This window comes from Cyclopterus lumpus, chromosome 3, assembly GCF_009769545.1.
Source record: "Cyclopterus lumpus isolate fCycLum1 chromosome 3, fCycLum1.pri, whole genome shotgun sequence".
Lineage (NCBI taxonomy): Eukaryota > Metazoa > Chordata > Actinopteri > Perciformes > Cyclopteridae > Cyclopterus > Cyclopterus lumpus.
The window spans coordinates 31,192,273-31,204,356 of NC_046968.1; the positions used below are offsets into that span (position 1 = coordinate 31,192,273).

Genomic DNA, 12,084 nt, shown 5'->3' on the forward strand with positions numbered 1-12,084 from the left:
AAGAGAAATAAGAGCCCTCACTGAGACCACGTCAGTCCGAGCTCCATGTTGGGAGCCACTGGACTTAAATAATAAGCGGCATGTTTTATTAGGTCCACTTTAATCAACTGGTCGGACAGAAGAAAACATATTTGTCCCTTGATGCAGATTAAATCCCTTGAAGCTGAAACCATTGAACTGGACAAGCTGAGCTGTATCTGGTCTGATGTGGTCTCACCTGCACCATCATGAGCGTCTTGCTGTCCCCGTTCAGAGAGTCCTGCAGCAGGTACGTGAGACGGGAGTTCCTGAAGGGGACGTGGGCGTGTCGGCCCCGCAGCGCGTTGATGACGTCGCCGAGCGCCGACAGAGATTTGTTGATGCACTGAGCTTCTCTGAGGCGACTGCCTTCCGCCCCGGACTTCCCGATCCTCTCGGAGCCCGCCAGGTCCACCAGGTTCAGCTTCCCTGCAACCCAAACACACCAGAAACCCTCAGCACCAACGGACCGCCTCCTTTCTGGAGAACGTCTTTCTAACAGACAAACACAGAAGTCTTGGTTCTCACAAAATGGTTTAAAAACAACCTTTTATTCACCAAGAGGAACCACACAGTTCTGTTCCCTCACACACATTCACTTACTCTTCACCATGCTGAGCCCTAGGACATAAGGTTCTCATGCTATATTTTAATAGGACATACGGTTCTCATGCTATATACTTTAATAGGACATAAAGTTCTCATGCTATATAAATAGGACATACGGTTCTCATGCTAGGACATACGGTTCTCATGCTATACACTTTAATAGGACATAAGGTTCTCATGCTATATAAATAGGACATACGGTTCTCATGCTATAGGACATAAGGTTCTCATGAGTGTATACAATGTGTGTGTGTGTGTGTACCTTGTGTGTGTATACATTGTGTGTGTATACATTGTGTGTACCTTGTGTGTGTCCACATTGTGTGTACCTTGTGTGTGTCCACATTGTGTGTACCTTGTGTGTGTCCACGTTGTGTGTACCTTGTGTGTGTCCACATTGTGTGTACCTTGTGTGTGTCCACATTGTGTGTACCTTGTGTGTGTGTCCACATTGTGTGTACCTTGTGTGTGTCCACATTGTGTGTACCTTGTGTGCGGTTCCCAGTAGCAGAGTTGAATCCAGACACGGTGATGATGAGCAGAGCGTGAGAACGAGAGCTGTGTTCATTTAGGTTTGTGCAGGCAGTCGCTCTGTTCATGTGACCCAACTCGAACACCTACACACACACACACACACACACACACACACACACACACACACACACACACACACACACACACACACACACACACACACACACACACACACACACACACACACACACACACACACACACACACACACACACACACACACACACACACACACACACACACACACACACACACACACACACACACACACACACACACACACACACACACACACACACACACACACACACACACACACACACACACACACACACACACACACACACACACACACACACACACACACACACACACGTTCAACTGGTCTGAGGCAGTGGTTCTCCACTGGTCTGAGGCAGTGGTTCTCCAGTGGTTCTCCACTGGTCTGAGGCAGTGGTTCTCTACTGGTCTGAGGCAGTGGTTCTCTACTGGTCTGAGGCAGTGGTTCTCCACTGGTCTGAGGCAGTGGTTCTCCAGTGGTTCTCTACTGGTCTGAGGCAGTGGTTCTCTACTGGTCTGGGGCAGTGGTTCTCCACTGGTCTGAGGCAGTGGTTCTCTACTGGTCTGAGGCAGTGGTTCTCCACTGGTCTGGGGCAGTGGTTCTCCACTGGTCTGGGGCAGTGGTTCTCCACTGGTCTGAGGCAGTGGTTCTCTACTGGTCTGGGGCAGTGGTTCTCCACTGGTCTGAGGCAGTGGTTCTCTACTGGTCTGAGGCAGTGGTTCTCTACTGGTCTGGGGCAGTGGTTCTCCAGTGGTTCTCTACTGGTCTGAGGCAGTGGTTCTCCACTGGTCTGAGGCAGTGGTTCTCTACTGGTCTGGGGCAGTGGTTCTCCACTGGTCTGAGGCAGTGGTTCTCTACTGGTCTGAGGCAGTGGTTCTCCACTGGTCTGGGGCAGTGGTTCTCCACTGGTCTGAGGCAGTGGTTCTCTACTGGTCTGAGGCAGTGGTTCTCTACTGGTCTGAGGCAGTGGTTCTCCACTGGTCTGGGGCAGTGGTTCTCCACTGGTCTGAGGCAGTGGTTCTCTACTGGTCTGAGGCAGTGGTTCTCTACTGGTCTGAGGCAGTGGTTCTCTACTGGTCTGAGGCAGTGGTTCTCCACTGGTCTGGGGCAGTGGTTCTCCACTGGCCTGAGGCAGTGGTTCTCTACTGGTCTGAGGCAGTAGTTCTCTACTGGTCTGAGGCAGTAGTTCTCTACTGGTCTGAGGCAGTGGTTCTCTACTGGTCTGAGGCAGTAGTTCTCTACTGGTCTGAGGCAGTAGTTCTCTACTGGTCTGAGGCAGTGGTTCTCTACTGGTCTGAGGCAGTGGTTCTCTACTGGTCTGAGGCAGTAGTTCTCTACTGGTCTGAGGCAGTGGTTCTCTACTGGTCTGAGGCAGTAGTTCTCTACTGGTCTGAGGCAGTGGTTCTCTACTGGTCTGAGGCAGTGGTTCTCTACTGGTCTGAGGCAGTAGTTCTCTACTGGTCTGGGGCAGTGGTTCTCTACTGAGTGAACAGACGGCATTCCGCTGCAGAACAAATTACCTTCAGGATTTATTTTTTACATCTATCTTTGTAACCTTTTATCTTCTGTATTGAAACAAATACAACGGTTAGTATTGTGTGTGTTGCCTCCAGAGGGGATGCACACCTTTTCAGTGTTTAACCCAAAAGCTCCAGAAAAAGCCAGTGGGCGGACCTTGAGTTAAATACTTTTGTCAGATTACAGCAGACAGAGAGCAGAGACCAGCAGCTAACTGGAGGCATTTTACACTGAAAGGATGAGCACAGCAGGAAGTCCTCACCCTGTTGATGTCCTTGGGGCTCTGGACGGTGAACTCTGTCAGTCCGGGTACGTAGAGCTGTCCGCTGCCATCAGGGTTCATCTTGATGTCCAGCTTGTTGGAGGGATTCTCCCCAAGCAAGTTCCTGACCAACAACAGAGACCTTTACAACCTGCAGACTTGTGTCAGGGCTCACAACACACACCTCAGGTTCAGGATCAAACAACCTGCAGACTTATGTTAGGGTTTTGTAAGAGTAAAGTACTGTACATAAAGTACTCCACCTGAAGTACTGTACATCGAGTACATAAAGTAAAGTACATAAAGTACAGGCAGTTTGTTCTGACTGGACCAGCAGGTTCTCTTGTGAAGCACTGGTCTGGGATCAGATCAGGGACCTGGTCTGCTCACCGCAGCGTCTCGTTGTAGATCTCCACCATGCTGACGGAGATCCTGTAGTCCCAGTCTGGAGCTTTGTCCGTCACCTCGGAGAACAGCAGGCGCAGCGCTCGCTGGTTGATGCCAGGGTTGTCCACAGCGCCCTGGACACACACAGACATGCAGTTATGATCCAGACCAGTCCTGGTCCCCCCTCAGAGACCAGTTCTGGTCCCACCTCAGAGACCAGTTCTCGTCCCCCTTCAGAGACACACAGACCGATCTTACCTCCATGGTGAATGTCTTCCCAGAGCCCGTCTGTCCGTAGGCAAAGATGCAGACATTAAAGCCATCGATACAGGAAGTGACCAGAGATTGGACCTCCTGAAACACCTGGTGGACCAATCAGAGAGGATGAGACCAGTGAGACAGAGTCCCTCAGACGAGACACTGGGGATCACTTTGAGCCTGTTTACCTCTTCCTGTGTGGCCTGAGGAGGGAAGACTTTGTCCAGGTCAAAGGTCATCATTTTGCCCTTATTGGACAGGTAGAGGACGGCGTCGTCCTCCGAGTCAAAGCTCAGCATGGCTTTCGAGTCGACGGAGTCCTGCTCCACGAGACAGACCGGCCGGACACGGCAGAAGACACGGATGTTACCTGGGAGACAAGGAGCAGGGATACAGTCATGACGTTCTGAACACACTTAACTAGTAGCCGGGACACAGAGGACATTCTCTACGGCAGACAGAGGACATTCTCTCTACGGGACACAGAGGACATTCTCTACAGGACACAGTGGACATTCTCTACAGGACACAGAGGACATTCTCTCTACGGGACACAGAGGACATTCTCTACAGGACACAGATGACATTCTCTCTACGGGACACAGTGGACATTCTCTACGGGACACAGAGGACATTCTCTCTACGGGACACAGAGGACATTCTCTCTACGGGACACAGAGGACATTCTCTACAGGACACAGTGGACATTCTCTACGGGACACAGAGGACATTCTCTCTACGGGACACAGAGGACATTCTCTACAGGACACAGAGGACATTCTCTACGGGACACAGAGGACATTCTCTACAGGACACAGTGGACATTCTCTACAGGACACAGAGGACATTCTCTCTACGGGACACAGAGGACATTCTCTACAGGACACAGATGACATTCTCTCTACGGGACAGAGGACATTCTCTACAGGACACAGAGGACATTCTCTACAGGACACAGAGGACATTCTCTACAGCCCACAGAGGACATTCTCTCTACGGGACAGAGGACATTCTCTACAGGACACAGAGGACATTCTCTACAGCCCACAGAGGACCGGTCCGTGGCTCAAAAAAAGTTGAGGACCGCTACTCTAGAGGACACATAATCAAGATGAGACAATATTCAGTGAGATGGTTTTCTTTCAGTTTGGATGATACATTTGTTCAGACCTTTGAGTCGAACCAGCTCGTTGTGACATTTCTTCCTCAGGTTCATCTCTCTCTTGTATTTACGCAGAAGCTCCTGATTGGTCGTGCTCACCTCGCTGATCACCTGGCAGATCTGAGACAGTGAATAATATTAGAGGACAGTCAGAGGCCGGATAGAAGACCGAAAGAGCCGGATAGAGGACGGAAAGAGGCCAGAGAGAGGACGAATAGAGGCCGGCTAGAGGACGGACAGAGACCGGACAGAGGACATACAGAGGACAGCTAGAGAACAGATAGAGGCCGGCTAGAGGCCGGACAGAGGCTGGACAGTGGATACACAGAGGACAGATAGAGGCCGAATAGAGGCCAGAGAGAGGACAAATAGAGGCCGGCTAGAAGACGGATAGAGGACAGACAAAGGCCGGACAGTGGATGCCCTATCAGCAGAAGTCACTCACCTCCTGCTTGGCCTCGGTGATAGCTTTGTCCAGCATGAAGGGGAACTCCTGCACCTGCCTCTTCAGACAGTTGTAATCACAGGTGAGGGTCCGGAGGGCCGGCTGCAGGCTCAGCAGGTTCATACGCACTCCTGAAACACAAACACTGTGATCACGAGTCCACACCAGAACACTATGACACGAGACAGCGGACAGGTAGAAGATTCAGACCAGCCAGGTTCTCGTGGACAGCCTTCATCTCGATCTCGGCTCTGATGAAGGCCTCCTCAATCAAACGGTTCTTCTCCTCCTCCAGATTCTGCATCTCCACTTCCAGCTGACCCTGAGCTCGCTCCATCTCCCCTTCATACACCAGGATCTGCTCAAAGAGCGACAAAGACCACACACGTTAGAGGATCGACTGCAGCGGGACGACTTAGAGGATCGACTGCAGCGAGACGACTTAGAGGATCGACTGCAGCGGGACGACTTAGAGGATCGACTGCAGGACGACTTAAGAGGATCGACTGCAGGACGACTTAAGAGGATCGACTGCAGGACGACTTAGAGGATCGACTGCAGGACGACTTAAGAGGATCGACTGCAGTGGGACGACTTAGAGGATCGACTGCAGCGGGACGACTTAGAGGATCGACTGCAGCGGGACGACTTAGAGGATCGACTGCAGCGGGACGACTTAGAGGATCGACTGCAGCGAGACGACTTAGAGGATCGACTGCAGCGGGACGACTTAGAGGATCGACTGCAGGACGACTTAAGAGGATCGACTGCAGGACGACTTAGAGGATCGACTGCAGCGGGACGACTTAGAGGATCGACTGCAGCGGGACGACTTAGAGGATCGACTGCAGCGGAACGACTTAGAGGATCGACTGCAGCGGAACGACTTAGCGGATCGACTGCAGCGGGACGACTTAGAGGATCGACTGCAGCGGGACGACTTAGAGGATCGACTGCAGCGGGACGACTTAGAGGATCGACTGCAGCGGAGACGACTTAGAGGATCGACTGCAGCGGGACGACTTAGAGGATCGACTGCAGCGGGACGACTTAGAGGATCGACTGCAGGACGACTTAAGAGGATCGACTGCAGGACGACTTAAGAGGATCGACTGCAGGACGACTTAGAGGATCGACTGCAGCGGGACGACTTAGAGGATCGACTGCAGCGGGACGACTTAGAGGATCGACTGCAGCGGAACGACTTAGAGGATCGACTGCAGCGGAACGACTTAGCGGATCGACTGCAGGACGACTTAGAGGATCGACTGCAGGACGACTTAGAGGATCGACTGCAGCGGGACGACTTAGAGGATCGACTGCAGCGGGACGACTTAGAGGATCGACTGCAGCGGGACGACTTAGAGGATCGACTGCAGCGGGACGACTTAAGAGGATCGACTGCAGCGGGACGACTTAAGAGGATCGACTGCAGCGGGACGACTTAGAGGATCGACTGCAGGACGACTTAAGAGGATCGACTGCAGGATGACTAAGGGGATCGACTGCAGGACAACTTAGAGGATCGACTGCAGCGGGACGACTTAGAGGATCGACTGCAGCGGGACGAAAGAGCGACAAAGACCACACACGTTAGAGGATCGACTGCAGCGGGACGACTGCAGCGGGACAACTTAGAGGATCGACTGCAGGACGACTTAGAGGATCGACTGCAGGACGACTTAAGAGGATCGACTGCAGGATGACTAAGGGGATCGACTGCAGGACAACTTAGAGGATCGACTGCAGCGGGACGACTTAGAGGATCGACTGCAGCGGGACGACTTAGAGGATCGACTGCAGCGAGACGACTTAGAGGATCGACTTAGAGGATCGGCTGCAGGACGACTTAAGAGGATCGGCTGCAGCGGGACGACTTAGAGGATCGACTGCAGGACGACTTAGAGGATCGACTGCAGGACGACTTAAGAGGATCGACTGCAGCGGGACGACTTAAGAGGATCGACTGCAGCGGGACGACTTAGAGGATCGACTGCAGCGGGACGACTTAGAGGATCGACTGCAGGACGACTTAAGAGGATCGACTGCAGTGGGACGACTTAGAGGATCGACTGCAGCGGGACGACTTAGAGGATCGACTGCAGGACGACTTAAGAGGATCGACTGCAGCGGGACGACTTAAGAGGATCGACTGCAGCGGGACGACTTAGAGGATCGACTGCAGCGGGACGACTTAGAGGATCGACTGCAGGACGACTTAAGAGGATCGACTGCAGTGGGACGACTTAGAGGATCGACTGCAGCGGGACGACTTAGAGGATCGACTGCAGCGGGACGACTTAGAGGATCGACTGCAGCAGGACGACTTAGAGGATCGACTGCAGGACGACTTAAGAGGATCGACTGCAGGACGACTTAGAGGATCGACTGCAGTGGGACGACTTAGAGGATCGACTGCAGCGGGACGACTTAGAGGATCGACTGCAGCGGGACGACTTAGAGGATCGACTGCAGCGAGACGACTTAGAGGATCGACTGCAGCGGGACGACTTAGAGGATCGACTGCAGGACGACTTAAGAGGATCGACTGCAGGACGACTTAGAGGATCGACTGCAGCGGGACGACTTAGTGGATCGACTGCAGCGGGACGACTTAGAGGATCGACTGCAGCGGGACGACTTAGAGGATCGACTGCAGCGGGACGACTTAGAGGATCGACTGCAGGACGACTTAAGAGGATCGACTGCAGTGGGACGACTTAGAGGATCGACTGCAGTGGGACGACTTAGAGGATCGACTGCAGCGGGACGACTTAGAGGATCGACTGCAGCGGGACGACTTAGAGGATCGACTGCAGCGGGACGACTTAGAGGATCGACTGCAGCGGGACGACTTAGAGGATCGACTGCAGGACGACTTAAGAGGATCGACTGCTGGACGACTTAGAGGATCGACTGCAGCGGGACGACTTAGAGGATCGACTGCAGCGGGACGACTTAGAGGATCGACTGCAGCGGAACGACTTAGAGGATCGACTGCAGCGGAACGACTTAGCGGATCGACTGCAGCGGGACGACTTAGAGGATCGACTGCAGCGGGACGACTTAGAGGATCGACTGCAGCGGGACGACTTAGAGGATCGACTGCAGCGGGACGACTTAGAGGATCGACTGCAGGACGACTTAAGAGGATCGACTGCAGGACGACTTAAGAGGATCGACTGCAGGACGACTTAGAGGATCGACTGCAGCGGGACGACTTAGAGGATCGACTGCAGCGGGACGACTTAGAGGATCGACTGCAGCGGGACGACTTAGAGGATCGACTGCAGCGGAACGACTTAGCGGATCGACTGCAGGACGACTTAGAGGATCGACTGCAGGACGACTTAGAGGATCGACTGCAGCGGGACGACTTAGAGGATCGACTGCAGCGGGACGACTTAGAGGATCGACTGCAGCGGGACGACTTAGAGGATCGACTGCAGAGGGACGACTTAAGAGGATCGACTGCAGCGGGACGACTTAAGAGGATCGACTGCAGCGGGACGACTTAGAGGATCGACTGCAGGACGACTTAAGAGGATCGACTGCAGGATGACTAAGGGGATCGACTGCAGGACAACTTAGAGGATCGACTGCAGCGGGACGACTTAGAGGATCGACTGCAGCGGGACGAAAGAGCGACAAAGACCACACACGTTAGAGGATCGACTGCAGCGGGACGACTGCAGCGGGACAACTTAGAGGATCGACTGCAGGACGACTTAGAGGATCGACTGCAGGACGACTTAAGAGGATCGACTGCAGGATGACTAAGGGGATCGACTGCAGGACAACTTAGAGGATCGACTGCAGCGGGACGACTTAGAGGATCGACTGCAGGACGACTTAAGAGGATCGACTGCAGTGGGACGACTTAGAGGATCGACTGCAGTGGGACGACTTAGAGGATCGACTGCAGCGGGACGACTTAGAGGATCGACTGCAGCGGGACGACTTAGAGGATCGACTGCAGCGAGACGACTTAGAGGATCGACTGCAGCGGGACGACTTAGAGGATCGACTGCAGGACGACTTAAGAGGATCGACTGCAGGACGACTTAGAGGATCGACTGCAGCGGGACGACTTAGAGGATCGACTGCAGCGGGACGACTTAGAGGATCGACTGCAGCGGAACGACTTAGAGGATCGACTGCAGCGGAACGACTTAGCGGATCGACTGCAGCGGGACGACTTAGAGGATCGACTGCAGCGGGACGACTTAGAGGATCGACTGCAGCGGGACGACTTAGAGGATCGACTGCAGCGGGACGACTTAGAGGATCGACTGCAGCGGGACGACTTAGAGGATCGACTGCAGGACGACTTAAGAGGATCGACTGCAGGACGACTTAAGAGGATCGACTGCAGGACGACTTAGAGGATCGACTGCAGCGGGACGACTTAGAGGATCGACTGCAGCGGGACGACTTAGAGGATCGACTGCAGCGGAACGACTTAGAGGATCGACTGCAGCGGAACGACTTAGCGGATCGACTGCAGGACGACTTAGCGGATCGACTGCAGGACGACTTAGAGGATCGACTGCAGCGGGACGACTTAGAGGATCGACTGCAGCGGGACGACTTAGAGGATCGACTGCAGCGGGACGACTTAGAGGATCGACTGCAGAGGGACGACTTAAGAGGATCGACTGCAGCGGGACGACTTAAGAGGATCGACTGCAGCGGGACGACTTAGAGGATCGACTGCAGGACGACTTAAGAGGATCGACTGCAGGATGACTAAGGGGATCGACTGCAGGACAACTTAGAGGATCGACTGCAGCGGGACGACTTAGAGGATCGACTGCAGCGGGACGAAAGAGCGACAAAGACCACACACGTTAGAGGATCGACTGCAGCGGGACGACTGCAGCGGGACAACTTAGAGGATCGACTGCAGGACGACTTAGAGGATCGACTGCAGGACGACTTAAGAGGATCGACTGCAGGATGACTAAGGGGATCGACTGCAGGACAACTTAGAGGATCGACTGCAGCGGGACGACTTAGAGGATCGACTGCAGGACGACTTAAGAGGATCGACTGCAGTGGGACGACTTAGAGGATCGACTGCAGTGGGACGACTTAGAGGATCGACTGCAGCGGGACGACTTAGAGGATCGACTGCAGCGGGACGACTTAGAGGATCGACTGCAGCGAGACGACTTAGAGGATCGACTGCAGCGGGACGACTTAGAGGATCGACTGCAGGACGACTTAAGAGGATCGACTGCAGGACGACTTAAGAGGATCGACTGCAGCGGGACGACTTAAGAGGATCGACTGCAGCGGGACGACTTAGAGGATCGACTGCAGCGGGACGACTTAGAGGATCGACTGCAGGACGACTTAAGAGGATCGACTGCAGTGGGACGACTTAGAGGATCGACTGCAGCGGGACGACTTAGAGGATCGACTGCAGCGGGACGACTTAGAGGATCGACTGCAGCGGAACGACTTAGAGGATCGACTGCAGCGGAACGACTTAGCGGATCGACTGCTGGACGACTTAGAGGATCGACTGCAGCGGGACGACTTAGAGGATCGACTGCAGCAGGACGACTTAGAGGATCGACTGCAGCGGGACGACTTAGAGGATCGACTGCAGCGAGACGACTTAGAGGATCGACTGCAGCGGGACGACTTAGAGGATCGACTGCAGGACGACTTAAGAGGATCGACTGCAGGACGACTTAGAGGATCGACTGCAGCGGGACGACTTAGTGGATCGACTGCAGCGGGACGACTTAGAGGATCGACTGCAGCGGGACGACTTAGAGGATCGACTGCAGCGGGACGACTTAGAGGATCGACTGCAGCGGGACGACTTAGAGGATCGACTGCAGCGGGACGACTTAGAGGATCGACTGCAGCGGGACGACTTAGAGGATCGACTGCAGGACGACTTAAGAGGATCGACTGCAGTGGGACGACTTAGAGGATCGACTGCAGTGGGACGACTTAGAGGATCGACTGCAGCGGGACGACTTAGAGGATCGACTGCAGCGAGACGACTTAGAGGATGGACTGCAGCGGGACGACTTAAAGGATCGACTGCAGGACGACTTAAGAGGATTGACTGCAGGACGACTTAGAGGATCGACTGCAGCGGGACGACTTAGAGGATCGACTGCAGCGGGACGACTTAGAGGATCGACTGCAGCGGAACGACTTAGAGGATCGACTGCAGCGGAACGACTTAGCGGATCGACTGCAGCGGGACGACTTAGAGGATCGACTGCAGCGGGACGACTTAGAGGATCGACTGCAGCGGGACGACTTAGAGGATCGACTGCAGCGGGACGACTTAGAGGATCGACTGCAGCGGGACGACTTAGAGGATCGACTGCAGCGGGACGACTTAGAGGATCGACTGCAGGACGACTTAAGAGGATCGACTGCAGGACGACTTAGAGGATCGACTGCAGCGGGACGACTTAGAGGATCGACTGCAGCGGGACGACTTAGAGGATCGACTGCAGCGGGACGACTTAGAGGATCGACTGCAGCGGAACGACTTAGCGGATCGACTGCAGGACGACTTAGAGGATCGACTGCAGGACGACTTAGAGGATCGACTGCAGCGGGACGACTTAGAGGATCGACTGCAGCGGGACGACTTAGAGGATCGACTGCAGCGGGACGACTTAGAGGATCGACTGCAGAGGGACGACTTAAGAGGATCGACTGCAGCGGGACGACTTAGAGGATCGACTGCAGCGAGACGACTTAGAGGATCGGCTGCAGGACGACTTAAGAGGATCGACTGCAGGACGACTTAAGAGGATCGACTGCAGGACGACTTAAGAGGATCGACTGCA

The 12,084-nt window shown here is 54.1% G+C and overlaps 1 protein-coding gene across 5 annotated transcripts in view; it reads right to left on the reverse strand.

Moving 5' to 3' along the window:
- kifc3 (kinesin family member C3) overlaps positions 1–12,084 on the reverse strand; it is a 50,653-nt gene that overhangs the window by 8,066 nt on the left and 30,503 nt on the right. For all 5 annotated transcript variants that reach the window (XM_034559051.1, XM_034559042.1, XM_034559068.1 and 2 more), the window contains 9 exons: positions 5,465–5,612; positions 5,255–5,385; positions 4,818–4,929; positions 3,836–4,017; positions 3,648–3,752; positions 3,393–3,523; positions 3,003–3,126; positions 1,115–1,244; positions 218–447 (listed from right to left, as the gene is read on the reverse strand). In XM_034559051.1, coding sequence (XP_034414942.1) covers positions 218–447; positions 1,115–1,244; positions 3,003–3,126; positions 3,393–3,523; positions 3,648–3,752; positions 3,836–4,017; positions 4,818–4,929; positions 5,255–5,385; positions 5,465–5,612 — 1,293 coding nt within the window. The remainder of the gene's footprint in view (positions 1–217; positions 448–1,114; positions 1,245–3,002; positions 3,127–3,392; positions 3,524–3,647; positions 3,753–3,835; positions 4,018–4,817; positions 4,930–5,254; positions 5,386–5,464; positions 5,613–12,084) is intronic.